The 15630-nt window shown below is 43.6% G+C and overlaps 1 protein-coding gene across 5 annotated transcripts in view; it reads left to right on the plus strand.

Moving 5' to 3' along the window:
* ETV6 (ETS variant transcription factor 6) overlaps window positions 1-15630 on the plus strand; it is a 165014-nt gene that overhangs the window by 127424 nt on the left and 21960 nt on the right. For all 5 annotated transcript variants that reach the window (XM_075901018.1, XM_075901025.1, XM_006115482.4 and 2 more), the window contains 3 exons: window positions 3167-3331; window positions 6862-6996; window positions 12392-12937. In XM_075901018.1, the coding sequence (XP_075757133.1) occupies window positions 3167-3331; window positions 6862-6996; window positions 12392-12937 (846 nt within the window). The remainder of the gene's footprint in view (window positions 1-3166; window positions 3332-6861; window positions 6997-12391; window positions 12938-15630) is intronic.

The raw sequence follows: 15630 nt of genomic DNA on the forward strand, positions 1-15630 counted from the left end.
GTAAAACAGCAGGGAGTGCTCCATGTCAGGCCTCAGGATCTTTAGAGTAGGGAACTGAGAGGAGGCAGCACTGGGAGTCAAAGGAGTGTTATTGCCCACATTTGAGATGAGTAGGCTTGCCAGTGGTAGAGGCACAAAGACTAGCATAGCAGGGCTGCAGTTCCATAGAGAAGCACTGATAGAATTGCATAGGAGGCCCTACAGCTGTGCCATCACTGTTCTTGACCTTAGCTTGCTGACTCTCCCTGACTTCCAGTAGCCCAAATTAATTTTTGTTGGAAAAGACATTTGTGGACATCATAGTTTAATTATCATTTGAATTTATAAAAAATATACAGGTGTTTCATCAATGAAGTGGTTGCTCTGGGAGAGGCTGACAGGAAATGCAAAGAAACATTGCGGGATATTCTCTAGCGCGTTTGTTACCATCAGTATTTGTGTGGGAAGTCACTTGCGGGTATTTCAAGGCCCTTTAATTTTTCTCAAGCTCTTTATGTGTTACATCTGTGCTTTAATAGATCTCACCTCACCTTCCATATGCAACCAACACGAGAGCAACGATTGACACAGTTCTGAAGCAGGCAGTGCTCAGGGCGAAACTCTTGGGTCTGGAAACAGATTGTTTACACTGGGAGGACCTTGGGTTATGGAATTTCTTCTACCAGGAAGGAAGATGGGCATGTGTCTCAACACTTTTGAGACCACGGTGCACATCTCTTTGCATAGAGCTTCCCCTACGCGTGCTCAGAAAACACACCCCTCAGTGGTCCCACTCAAACCAAGGACTAATTTGAGGGAGGGGTAGAGAGTGTAGGTCCTCTTGCAGAAAGAATTAGATGTGATTCTTTGTTTTGAAAGTGGCTCCTAATGCAATGCTAAGGGGTTCATTGCAAATGAAGGAAAACTAGATGTGGGATCTTTCTACTGGTATACTGGAGTTCAGCTCAGCTGTATCTTGTTCCTTTCAGGAGTCAATTATGCTCTCATGTGATGCTCCAAAAGTTCACTCTCAATTCCCCCCCAACTCAGAATCAGTTCTATGTGTAATGTGGTGCCGGGGCTTTCCAATGAGCTGCTTTGGAAATCTGAATCTGGCGAACCAGCAGAGCATACTTCACTTCCCGTGACTTTTTTTTTTTTTTAACACTGGTCAAAACGCTGCATATCATTAAAAAAAAAACAAGTAAGAGATGAGTAGTTATGCTTGCAAAGATTGGGGTAATCAGTCTCATGGAACAGTGTGCCAGGAAGGAAACATCTTCCCATGCGCAACAGCATACAATCAGCCAGGTGCAATATAAGGAAGGGTGGTTCATCTTGTTCTGAAGCATAAGATTTAACTATTGCCGGGGGCTATGTATCAAAGATCTGATCAGACAGGGTAAATTTTATGTTCCTGTGCACAGCGTGAAGCTTTCCTCTCTACATTACGCACTGTAACAAGTCAAACAATGAGTCATTTCATAAGGGGAAAAGGAAAGGAAGCTTTTATCTCCCAGTGGATAAGAGATAATCTGCCTGCCTATCTATCTAGGTATAAGCAGCTGCCTGAAAATTATTCTGCTTTTTCTCCATGTGAAGGATGCCTTTTTAAAAGTGTGTATAAGATTGATATTTTAATCTCATCTATTATCCCAAGTCCCAATAAAATTAATGGTTAAACTAACTTTGATTTCACTGATAACAAGATCAAGCACCCCAACCAAAATTAAGTCTGGTCTATACACAAAAGTTAAGGGCACAGTTAAATTGGTACAAATGTGCTTATAGCAGTATAATCTGCAGTGTTTCCATAGTATTCTATGATTCTATGATTCAATGTTGGTTCCAGAATATGAGCGAGACAAGGGTGGTGAGGTAATATCATTTATTGGACCAACTTCTGATGGGGTGGAACACAATTTTTAGCTTTTCAATACAGGTTATTTCTGTGTAGGAATGAGGACAAAACTATAGTATTTCTAAACTAGAGGTTGTTCTGGTATAATTATTACTACGGCCAATCCCAAGTTGCGAATGATTGAGTTACGACTGTTTGCATTTGCGACTGAAGCGGTTGTAAATGCGGTCCCCAAGTTACGAACGCGATCTGCACTAACAAACAGCGCGGTCGCCATGTAACTCAATGGGGTCCGAGTTATGAACACTTCGAGTTACAGCCAAGTGTTTGGTCCGTAACTAGTCTGGAACTTGTGGAGAGGCTGTATATGTTTTAGAAATGTGCATCTGTCCGTCCGTCCGTCTGTCTGTCTGTCTGTCAGCTTATTCAAGAATACCTCCTAGATGGTAAGAACGAGGGCTACCAAATGTAGTAGGCAGCTTCCTGTGATCATAACTTAAAGCAACATCGGGTTTGGTTGTGCCAGAATAATGGGATGTGCATCAAATGTGATTGTTTCACATCAAATGGAAAGAGGGGCGTGAGAGCAGGGACAGTTATGCTCATGCATGACCACTGGGGGGGGCAGCAAGCACCAGTGAGCAGCCGCTGGCCAGCAGTATGGCCCCCACCAGAAAGCAGCTGCCTGACACTGCATGGCCCCCCTTCCCTGGGCTGGCCCTGTGGAGAAGCCAGTGGGAAGGGCGCGTGGTCCCCCTTTCCCATGCTAGCCCAGGGGAGAAGCTGGTGGCCACCCCCACTCCGTCCCCTGAGCTCCTCACCCCTTCCCTTGTGCCCCCTTTCCTCTCAACCCCCTGCCCTAACTCCTGCACCTCCACCCCATGCTTTGAGCCCCTCCTCTCCTCCAACCCTGACTCCCTCACCTCCCCACACACATCTCCAAGCCCCTGTCCTAACTTCTGCCCTGAAGGACCCGAGTATTCTTAAACATCACGCATACACAACTACATACTGGTACAAAAACTGTATATCTGAATCTGGCGAACCAGCAGAGCAGAGTTCACTTCCCGTGACCACAATCTCTATCCATCCGCCAGTTGAAAACTGTGGTTGTGTGTCTTGTTTGGTAAAGAGGCAGACACCTGCTGATTAATAGAGCTTTTTACAGTAAGGTGTTGGGGCGCAAACATAACTTTGTATAGCTCCCCCAGGCCAATCTCAAGACGTGCCTCCAAATGCAGCTCATGATCCACAAGTCCTTTCCCAGAACCGCTTGCTCTTTGTTCCAGTTTCTTAACATGACCACTGTGGTTTTGTCTCCCACAGGCTTGCAGCCAGTTTACTGGAGCAGGGATGATGTGGCCCAGTGGCTGAAATGGGCAGAGAAGGAGTTTTCCCTGAGGCCGATTGACAGCAACACTTTTGAGATGAATGGAAAAGCACTCTTGCTCCTGACCAAAGAGGACTTTCGATACAGGTCTCCTCATTCAGGTGAGGTTTATCTACATAAGGAAAGACAGAGCTACATGGGGGCCTGGGAAGAGACAGAAGAGACGGACTCTGGGAAAGGAGGGAGGAAGAGAGCCAGGAAAGATGAGTTGCAGAGATAAAAGAGCCACAGTCCTTGGGGCTGGAAGGGAGAGACGAGGCCAGCCATGTAGACTAGGCCAGCAAGAGAGTGAAGCATCCAACAACATAAGAAAGGGGGAGGGGAGAGCGATCCTAACACCCTTGCACTTTGTGCGAGTATAGAGCCCAGCTGTGAGTGCCTGGCCCATCTCTAGCTAAAACCCTCTGCAAAAGCCAGAAACAGACTACCTGGCAACCATTTAGGACCTCCAGCTTTGTCCTTATCATTCCACAGACCCAGCTAGAGCAGGGAGTTATTCAACTGCGCCAGTCTCTTAAGAAGCCCGCATTAGCATTCAGCCTCACAGTTCACTCATCTGATTGTGCTGCTAAAAGCTTCAGCAAAACTCATCCCTTGGGACCTTTCCTCTATTTTTACAGCTCCCGTGGGCTTCCCATTACTCTGCCCCTATTCTCTCACTTGCCGGAGTTTAGCCCCAGGCAAAGCACAGGCAGGTGTGTGAATCAATCCGCCTGTTGCCAAATTATTTAGTCTATTCAGAGGGAAGATTTAGATGTAGAAGCATGTGTGTCACCTGCCTATATTTATATTCCCTGCAGTCTGTCCCCTGCAGCATTGAAATCACACTGAACCTCCTCCCTCTCCTGTGAGACTAAATGTGAATGAATGGTTCTAACTACATGTTGTTTGAATGAATGGTTCTAACTACGTTATTTACCCCTGCTAAATAAAAAGGCTTGTAATTCAATCAGCTACCAGAGATGATCATGCAGCTTGAGCTGAGTGCCTGGAAAATAGCTGCTATCAGACATCCAATACAAAGACACAGGAATACAGATGGTGTTGCCCTAGCCAATCAAAATGTGGAGTAGTTCAGAATGAAGCTAACTCCCCAAAGGCACCTCCACCTACTAGCATCCTTATCCTTTTTTACATATAGGACCCGAATCAACAAAACACTTAAACAGGGGCTTAAGTCCCATTGATGGCTTAAGAAATAAATAAATAAAACTGGAGCAGAAGAACTTTTCTGGTGTTTTGTATGTAGCATCCAATATGCTCCATGTAACTAGCCTTCCGTTACCCCAACTCCAACTGCCTAGGAGGGACACCTCTCTTGTCCTTGCATGTACTGTTACTGCACTCAAGATCAGCTGGATTTAAGCATCTGGGGACTGAGCATTCACAGAGGAGGGTCCTGGGCGCTAGAAGTCACGTCCTACACTGGGACTGGTGCTCAGCCTTTGCTGAATGTGAGGTTTGGCTTTCTTGTCTATTGAGCTATGAACCCAATTTAAAATTATATTCTAATTTTTGTATTGTAGCTGTTGACAAACTTTTGAGAAAACATGCCATTCAAGCCTCCTAAATCTATGTCCTATGCAGCAATAACAGGAACAGGAGTGTGTAGGTTACTATGGATAATGAAATAAACATCATTTCAGTATTTAAAGTATTTCTCAGATATTCCTATATTTGAAGTATAGGGAAATTATTCTATTTCTACCCTAATGTAATTTAGTTATCAAGGGGCTTGTATACATTCAAAACTCTACAAGTAAGGGTATTTCAGTGAAGCTATGTGTACACTACAGAATTTTTTTACGAAAAACAGCCGCTTTTCCAAAAAAAACTTCACTTATGTCCACAGTGTAATCATGTTCTTTCAAAAGAAAATCAAAAGAACTGAGGGGTTTTTTCCACATTGGTAATCCTCTTTCTACGAGGAAGAAGCCTTTTTCCGAAGAGCTCTTTTGGAAAAAGGGATGTATGGATGAGGAAGAGGGAGTTCTTTCAAAAGAAGAGGAAAGACAAAAAAGTACAGGTGCCCTGGTGACCACTCTGTCCATAGTAATCACAGCTTCAATGCGATATAACGTCCATTCAGTGTGGAACCTATCTTTCACAAAAGCAGATTGCTTTTTTGATGAGCTTTGGCAGTGTGGATGCTCTCTTTTGGAAGAAGTTTTTTCAGAAGATCTCTTTCAGAAAAGCTTCTTCTAAAAGAAGCCTGCAGTCTAGACATAGTCTGAGTGACATGATTTTTTTTTAACCAAAACAGTTTTACCTTTATAGCATCTTGTGTAGATACAATTATAGCAGCCTCAAAGTGCTTATACCAGTATAACATATCCCCCTTCTCTAATGGGAATAGCTATACTAGGATAGACAGGATTATACCAGTACTGTATAACAAATATATTCACACAGGGATTATACCATTTTGTAGGAAATCACATCCCTCATGAAATCCTTATATTGATCCAAAGGCTATATGTAGACTAGGCCTCAGGCAAAGATGGGGAATTTTTAAAGGATGACCAGCGTATTCTTCTGGAGTGACCTGGCACAATGTATGTGTGTGTCTCTATCTTGGTCTGTAAAATACAAATTATGTGGTAAAATCCCTCTCTGGTCTCTTATTATGTATTAAATATGGAAAAGGTGAAAGGATTCTTGAGGCTTTGTTTTTAATTAATTTTTCAGGCTTTACAGACATCTTTAAAAGTGCCCCAAAGTCAGCCCTGAGATAATAAAAGCAGCCAAGACACAGACATAGAGCAAAAAGTCAGACTATGCAAATGAGAATAATTTAGGATGAAATAGCTAGGATATAAACAAAAAAGATTTAGAATCTTTGACCGACAGGTAGAAGCTTGTACTGAGGCAAGTAATGAATATGAAATGGATTTATAGGTGTTATACAGAAAGAAAAATAGTAATAATAGAAACTCCAAGGTCTCCCAAATGCCACTTTAATTAAGACAATTCAAGCACCTATGAAAATTAGTTAACATTTCAGGCAAAGTACCATAGCTGAAAATTTGTTGACTTCTGCATGTGGGGGCAGGACACAGGCAAAGGGCTGCATGTAGTATTATTAAGATTAACCACATACCCCTAGGGAACTTTTGAGTCACCTGCATTTTGTGCTTTGGTTAACTCTTTCTACTCAACTGCTTGTCACCTGTTATAAAAGATAAAAAGCACCTCTACTGTAGCCCTCATGTACCTACATACAGTTGGAGGTAAGATGGTCACTAAAGATTAAATAGCCTCACACTAAATTAATCACCATATAAACAATCTGTCTTTTGGCAACTCTAAAATATGTTTCTATAAGGCCACCATATTGTTACCTGAGAATTCTAGCAGTGCTAGAAATTATTCTTATGCCGTGATATTAGAATGAGAACAACATTTTTCACTGCTGTTGCCATATGACATGCACAATGTTTGGACTATAAAGAAGGAGTCTTACTCAAGAGTGAGAAAGATGTGGCAGGCACTGCATCATTCCTCCTGGAGGCACTTTTGGATCTGAAAATGGTACCCAGGAGCTTTGGATTCATGATTCCAATGTCGAAATGAGTCTTCCCCCAAGAATCTGTAGCTTTTCATTTCCTTTAGCCATCTCTTTGTCTTTCAGGTGATGTGCTATATGAACTCCTTCAGCATATCCTGAAACAAAGGAAAGCTCGCATGCTATTTTCGCCTTTCTTCCACCCTGGGAACTCTATCCATGCTCAGTCAGAGGTCATGTTACACCAGAACCATGATGAAGGTAATAATGTGTGTTTTATTACTGGCGGTGTCATTACATCAGCAGTTTGAATGAGACCATAAGGAGGAGTCAGGACGTTATTTTCTTACTCTAGTCTAAACCAATAAAAATTTCATTTAAAGCAATCTCTCTCCCTTCAGAAGTGGAGCAATCCTTCAGTTGGTAGAATGTACAGCTGATCTATCGAGCCGATTGACTTCAAATTCTTAGTACACTACATTATATTTTAGTCTTTTGGTTGTGTAAATGTCCATTTATTTTCTGCTTCAAAGCCTGTTTAAAAAATATACCAGGTAGGTATAGCACATAACTTTCCTTGCCTAAGTCTTACTTTTCTGAGAAAAGGAAAACTCTCTTCCCTCCTCATGTACTCTTGCTGCACTTGTGATCTGCTAGCTGTAAATTGGGATCTGGGGATTTTGACCTTGGAATTCATTTTCTCTAGTGGATCTAGAGACTTTAGACATGCATGACATGGTGTCAGACACACACACACACACACACCCTTTTTTTTTTTTGCTCAATTTTTGCAATTGCACCGGCACCATATGTCTTGGTCATTAAGCCCAATTTATAAATTAACAAATAAATAAATAATGATAAATAATTAATAGCTATTCATAAATAATTAATAGCTAAGATTTAAGCTATCCTGAGCTTAAATCTTAGATAGTGGCGGGACCAAAGAGGCCTATAATAAGCACTAGTGTCTTTTTTGGGGGGAAATCCTAACTTCTGAGATTGAATTGAAATTCCAACACATACTCAACACTAGATAAGATAAACACATGCATTAATGAGGAGGTGAAAGAAACATTCTTATAACTGTCACTGGAATTTATTTAGTTTAGAATTGTGATAAAATATGGAGGTAATTTAGACAAATTCACCAGTCTATTTGGAGGTATCTTCCCATGATGCATAACAAATGGTGTTTTTTTAGAATGGGTGATTTGCTTTTACAGCATGGCAGAGATTGACACTTTTACTCCTAATTAGAGCTGGTCAGATACTATATGAACCTTTTTTTTTCTTTTTATGGAGTTTTCCAGATTACAGGCTTTTGTTTCCCTGACAAAAAGTTGCTTTTGTTTTTGTTTTTTTGTAGAAAACATACTTTTCAGGAGAATTTGTGTTTAGCTAAAAACCCAATTTTCCACCCCAAAAAGTTTGTTAATGATGGAAAATTGTCAACTAGTCCTTCTCTGTATCTCCCATCCTTAATCATAAATGAAAAACTATTTGGATTTCACTCTAGTTCCCGCTCATCCTAAAAGTGCACAATTTGCAGAATTCAAACAAGGTGTGAAGTAGAATGGGGTTGAAGGGCATTGGCAAAAGTGTGTGAGGATGTCAGCACTAGAATAACTAGACGGTGATACAAGTCAGAACAGAGTAGGTTGCACTGGCAGAGCTGACAAGGGGAAATGTGTAGAGTTTTTGCCCAGTGTACATGGCTTTAGGCAGAGGCGTTATTAATCTCTCGCTTTCATGAGCCCAACAAACAAGGGTTTTTTGCTTTTTTAATGGAAAATGGGAATGGACTAGGTGAACCCTTTGTGAAATATGTGTGGTGAAGAACATACTGGGAACACTCCCAAAAATTTGAACATTTTGTACTTTAGTACTCAATTCCCTTGGGCAAATTCTCTGAGGCTGGTGTAGCTAAGGGTGTGTCTAGACTGCAGTGTTATTTTTTGGGATACCAGAAGTATCCCGAAATAGCAACGCCACGTCTTTAAATGCTCCTGCTATTTTCTGAACGAGCGGGCGCGCTATTCCGGCATCCCTATAACCCTCATTCCACGAGGGTTAAGAGATTTGTTGGAATAGTGACTTATGTTGATATTTGGCGCTGTCTACCCAGAGTTGGTGTGAAACATTAGTGTGTTTTAACTGCATCGGTTTCCAAAGTAAGAGGATGATGCAGAGAACTGAGAGTCAAAGTGAGCCCGTTTTTAGTCCTGCTGAGTTTGACAGAGGAGTTGAGAGAGAGTGTTCTGAGATTCATTGCTCTTCTCCTCTGTACTCCACCCCTCACTAATGGATCCTTATTGCAGCATCCCCTCCCCTGGCAAAGGAGGGGAAGGAACGGGCCCCTCTCTGCAGCCAGTCAATGCTGCATAATGTTTCCATCGGATGCTCCAGTGGAGAGCAGTGTAAGGCATTCCTTCCTGCGCCTGGCTGAGTGCAGCCCTGCTCCAGCACAGTAGAGACTTAGTTCCCATACAGAAGCATAGCACGACTACTAGGTGTCAGGGTCAACTCCATGCAATGTCCCTGGTTGCCCTCTCAGGGTATGTCTACACTACCCTCCTAGTTCGAACTAGGAGGGTAATGTAGGCATACCCTCATTTCTCTTGACTCACATAGTGCAAAAATGAGCATAATGCATTTGAATGTGTAGTGTTTAGTTAGACAGCCAGTAGAAAATAGGGCACTGTATATAACTAGGGCTGGGCCGGGGATGGGGGTGGGAAGCAGTCATAATTAAATGGGTTTTCTTTGTGTGGTGATCAGTGTCTCCTGTAAGCTGAGTGCTTGGGTGGCCATCCAGGAGAGATTCCATCACCATCCAGCTGATTAGCACAGCACCCACAGCCAGCACCATGCGTTTCCATTGGTGTTGCACACCTGAATGTGCCTGAGTGCACATAACAAAATTTATTCCACACACAGGTGGGGAAAAACATTAGAGGGAACATTGATGGTGATTAATGAATGTTAGGTCCCATCTATGATGGCTGGAGAGCCTTCCTTAAGCACCGTTAACTGCAGTTACTAGGCAGGATCGTAGACAAGGCTGGTTTTGATTCATGTTCTAACATGGTTTGAACCGTTGCATGTCAGTTGGCCAAACTGAGAAGCCATCTTTGGCCACAAGGTACTTTAAGTCCATTTTGAAGCCCCGTTATTAAACATGTTGTTTTTCATCCAGTGCAGTCAAAGCATAGCTCAGATCTGGAAGTTTCATTTCCTCCTGCCATTACGTGGCGACTGACCTCACTAGTGACACAAATACATTGTTCTTGTTCCTGTCCTCAGGTGTGAGAATCATAAACTTCAGGCAGGCCTAGTTTTGTTCTAGGTCTTCACAAAGAAACTGACTGTTGGCAAATCATGCAGGTGCCCATTGGTGGGGAAGGAAGGGGGGGCAGAGGGGTCACTTTAAAATCACTGAGCCAGGGCTGAGAGGAACTGCATCTTCCCAGCAACAGGGCATTGTATGTTTCAGCTTTTGCTGGAGTTCATGCTGATCCTTCTGCTGCAGAGGGTGTGGATTCCAGGGTAGGCAGGGAGCCCTTAGATTCCTTTCTGCCTGAATAGAAGCTTCAAAGGGTAGTGCTCCATTGACAGGACAGAGCACAGAGGACAATTCTTCTTAAAGGAGCAGAGCAAGTGAGTCAACAAATATGACAGTCCCATTTACTTGTTTTGGTTGTTGATATATGCCTAACAGTTTCCTGCTCTTATCTCCTGAGGCTATTGGCAAACAGGGCTGAAATTTGATCTTTGTTTTTCTAGATAAAAACCTGTTAGCCTTTGCTCTCTGTTGTATGCAGGGCTGTTGTAGCTGTGTTGGTCCCAGGATGTCAGTGAGACAAGGTGGGTGAGGTAACATCTTTTATTGGACCCATGTCTGTGGCTGAGAGACAAGGAGCTCTGTGTAAATGTGAACACTTGTCTCTCCCACCAACAGAAGCTGGTCCAGTAAAAGATGTGACCTCACCCACTGTGTTTGCTCTCTGGTGGTAGCTTTCTACTCCGAAAACTATGGCCTTCATCAGCCAAAATCAGTTCATTTTCTGTCAGCTGAAGTAAGCGTTTTGGGTTGTGGATGGTAATAACCCTCGCAGATGGTGTCCATGCTTTCTGAGCTCTCCTTGGCTGTGTCTACACTGGGCCACTTATTCCGGAAAATCAGCCGCTTTTCCGGAATAAGCTGCGAGCTGTCTACACTGGCCCTTGAATTTCCGGAAAAGCAACGACGTTGAACTGTACAAAATCAGCCGCTATTCCGGAAAAACCATTCTGCTCCCGCTCGGGCATAAGTCCTTATTCTGGAACACTGTTCTGGAAAAGGACCAGTGTAGACAGCCCAGTAGTCTTTTCCGGAAAAAAGCCCCGATCACGGAAATGATGATTGGGGCTCTTTTCCGGAAAAGCGCGTCTACATTGGCCATGGACGCTTTTCCGGAAAAAGGGCTTTTCCGGAAAAGCAGCCTGCCAGTGTAGACGCTCTTTTTCCGGAAATACTTATAACGAAAACTATTCTGTTTTAAGCATTTCCAGAAATTCATGCCAGTGTAGACACAGCCCTTATGTTTAAAAGACACTGCTAATGTCAGAAGACTCACTCAAAAAGGACATACTGTTTTTTTCCCCCAGCATCAGACACTCTAAAGGTTTTCATGCGGAATGAGCCGACAAGAAAAAAATCTTGGTGGAGACTGTCCTAGAGGATTTTATTGAGGGTGATGAGGTGAAATTTAGGCTGAGTATAGGAAAAACTTCCTGCCAGTGCAGTGTTAGGCTGTGGGATGCACTTGTGATCTAACCAGGGTATAACCACATATGACGTTTCTCTTGTCACTCTATATTTTCTTCTATGCATGGAGTGTCTCCCACATCTGTGGCTTTAAAGTCTACACTATTAAATTGTTGTTGAAAAGCCAGCGTATGTTGGCTTATTTATTTGCATTTCGTTTTGAAGGCAGCGCAAAAGAAAGTGAATAATAACTCGCTCTTATGTTGCACCTTTCATCGAGGGATCTTAAAATCCCATGCAAACAGCCATCAGACTTCTTTTTATTGGTGAGGGGTTCTGGGCGTATAGACCACTTGTCCAATGGCACAAGATGCTGCTCAGATGACCTAATCAGCAGCTTCCTATTTTTTTAGGCTATGTCTACATTGGCAATTGAACAACAAAACTTTTGTTGTTCAGAGATGTTAAACACACCCCCAACTCTGGAACGACAAAAATTTCCTCGCAGCAAGTGCCAGTGTGAGCCGTGCATTGTAAGCAGGAGCCCTCTCCTGCCCACAGCATGAACGCCACTCACTGGGGATGGAAGTATTTTGACAGTAAAAGAGCCATCAAACAGTGGCTACACGCTGCATAGTGTAGACAAAATCTTAGACAACACTTCCCCCCCTCAGATGTAATGAAGACCATGTTAAAATGTACTAGTGAGATTGTGGATTCACAGAACTGTAGTCCAGAAGGTACTACCTCTAGTTTGCCCACCTGTATATCTCAGGCCATTCAATTTCACTCCATTACTCCTGTATTGAGTCCAATAAGGTGTGTGAGGGCAGATTTTCCAGTTTGAGTTAGGTTCTGTGGCTCAGTCACACTAGTCATAATGTGTTTTTCACCTTTTCTCCTCAGACAACTTCATCCAGAGACCTTCAAGACCATCAGCAGAGACAGTCCATCACAACACCCCCACCATTGAACTGTTGCATCGCCCTAGATCACCTATCACCACCAATCACCGGCCGTCACCAGACCCTGAGCAGCGGTCGCTGAAGTCCCCATTGGACAACACTGTCCGCCGCCTCTCCCCAGCTGATAGGGTCCCAGGGACACGGCATCACCAAGAGAACAACCACCAAGAGTCCTATCCACTTTCAGTGTCTCCTATAGAGAATAACCACTGCCCGCCTCCTCCAGAAGTACTTCAGAAGCCTTCCAGCCCTCGCCAGGAGAACACCAGGGTCATCCAGCTGATGCCCAGCCCCATCATGCACCCTTTGATATTGAACCCCAGGCATTCGGTAGAATTCAAACCATCGCGGTTGTCTGAGGATGGGCTACACAGGGAAGTAAAGCCCATCAATCTGTCCCACCGGGAAGAGCTAGCATACATGAACCACATCATGGTGTCCGTCTCCCCTCCTGAGGAGCATGCAATGCCAATTGGAAGGATAGCAGGTAAGTGTGATGTTCTCTGGGCAACGCACAAGCTCATGACCATCATTCAGAGTCTGCCACACAGTAACTAAACAAACCATGCAGTACTCTTAACAATAACCTGTCCTTTGGACTTTTATAATCTTACAAAAAGCACAAGCCTCTTGTAAGCTTCACAACTTCCATTGTGATGGCTGGTAAGTATTATTGAAGCCAGTTATATAGGTAGGTAAGCAGAGGTGTAGCGTTGCTTGGTCTGGATCACACAGCAAGTAAACGGTGGGAGAAGTAGGGTCAGATGCTGGAGTCCTGCCTCCCCGTCCCCAGCTCTACCTGCTCCCAATTAGTTTTAAGATTAAACTCTTTGAAATAGAACTTGCCCTCATGGAGTAGTCAGTGGGCCTTTGAATGGCGAGAAACAAATGTTCTAAATTGGCCCAGAGAGAAGGAAGCCCCATCAGAAGTGCAGCAAAGTTAGACTGTCTGAAATAAAAGGTTTCATGATTATGTTAATGATCCATTCTGCAGTTTCCACAAGTCAATTAGTGACTGGACAGCTTTTTAAGAGTCCATGACTTTGTCTCAGACCCTTAACTCCTTTTTCCAGTCATTAACTGACCAGGAAAAAGCACAAAATGGCTTGTAATTATTGAAGTAATGCCTTCACTATGGGGGAGACGGGTAAGCGAGGAACATTCATCTCCAAATTCTATAGTTGGCACCTCTCTGTTATCTGACCAAAAGGAACAACTGGCAGCCTCTGTGACACTTAACCCAGAAGTACTTACCTACCAATATAAACAATAATCAGTACAATAGCTTGAGCTAATATAAACAGAACTACGCTCTATAATTCCCCTCTAAGAAAGTGGTGCTTAACCTTTTTTCATTCACAACCCCCGGATCTGGGAAAATTTTTGTTGAGGAAAAAAAAAAAAAAAATTTGCAGGAAACATTTGATGCAGCCCTTTTAATTTAAAGCACCATTCTGCTCCCCTGCCACTCCCTCCACCCCCACCGCGTGTACATCAGGCACCGAGCTGGGAAAAGAAAATACCGGCCAGCACAGATCAAAATGCTGCGACCCCCCCAGGAAGACAGCTGCGACCCCCAAAAGAGTCACAACTCACGGGTTGTGCACCACTGCTCTAACACATCACTAGATGGCCAACTTTTTTCCTAGGATTTGTCCTCATGGGAAGGCTACTGCTTTCCTGGACAAAATGTTTAAGGAATATTGGGACATAAGGGATAGTCAGGATTGTCCCATGCACAATGGGGTTTGATTTTGCAACATACTGAGGAGCCACTGGAAGGTGCCATGAGTGGGAAGTGGAGGCACGCTGCATCAAAGGGCTGTTGAGCATCTAGTAGGATCAGGCCCAACCTTATGAGGTGGTCACTCGGACTCTCCTCCCAGCCCTGGTCTGCAGTAGGACTTTATTTCAAAATAACACCCCTACAGTTGAATTTATAAGCGGAGCGTCCACACTACCAAGCCCGTTTTTTGAAATAATGGGCCACTTAATTAAAAATCTGTACTGCTTTTCGTCAGGAGTAACGCTAATTCCAAAATAGTTATTTCGAAATAACGGTAGCGTGGATGCTCCGGTGCTGCTATTTTGAACTAATTACTCCCCAGTGCTTCCTGGGGCTCTAAGTTGAGGTACATTTTTTAGCAGGCTGGCCAGCATCCTGGCTCAGTCTTGGCTCGTGCTGGGTCTGGGATCTACCTTTACACTTTAAATGCTGTGGCTCTGCATTTAAAGTGTATTAGTAGCCAGGAGGACAGACAGCCCAGCTCAGTTCTCGCACGCACCAGGGTCTGAGAACTCAGACCTCACCCTCTGGGCAGGCACTGCTGCCTCTGCATCAGAGGCAGCAGTGCTAGGCAACAGGAGCCAGTCTGCAAGGGTAGCTGTTTTTTAAACTGGCTCCCCTTGCGGATCAGCTCCCAGCTGATACCCCACGCTGCTGCCTCTGATCCAGAGGCAGCAGTGCAGAGTGTCAGGAGGCTCCTCAGGAGTGGAGCCAGAGCGAACTGGCTGCCAGCCCCACCCCCGGGGACTATAGAATAGTTGAGTAATCTATAAGAATTCATGAGGTTAATCGACTATTCAATTAACTGATATTTAACATCCCTAGTAGACATGGCCAGCAAGAGCTACTTTGTAGGCCTTTCCACTGTGTCTCATTACTAGCACTGTCCCTCTTTACAGATTCAAATTTACCTCCATCCCACACAAACCTCAGGCATTGTCTCACTTTTGTTATCGTAAATAATTGACATCACATCTGCTGAATCAGGAAACTGAGGTTACAGAAAATGTTTTTTGTGCATAAAAGAGAACTGTAAATAGATCACAGTGGGGGGAAATCCAACCGCTTTAGAAATATGTGCTGAATGTCCCAGTTAACCAAGTGAACAGGACATTTCACACATTTATGCTAACATAAAACTTAGTTCAGAAAATAAAGATCAGGTTTGTAATGTCTAGGCCAAGTGAGGGGCACAGGTGTGTATCTTGTATCAGACCTTCAAGTTGAACTTCACTTTAAGGCCTCAGTCGGTCTCAAAGTTCCTTGCATTTTTTAACACTCTACTTATCTGGAGACTTCAGGCTGTCCAATAGGGTGAGAGACGTCTTAAGGTTTGGGCTGGGTTTTTGTTTGTTTGTTTGTTTGAATAATATGCATTCTCTAAAATACTTTTT

The sequence above is a fragment of the Pelodiscus sinensis genome, chromosome 1, assembly GCF_049634645.1.
Source record: "Pelodiscus sinensis isolate JC-2024 chromosome 1, ASM4963464v1, whole genome shotgun sequence".
In the NCBI taxonomy this organism is placed as follows: domain Eukaryota; kingdom Metazoa; phylum Chordata; order Testudines; family Trionychidae; genus Pelodiscus; species Pelodiscus sinensis.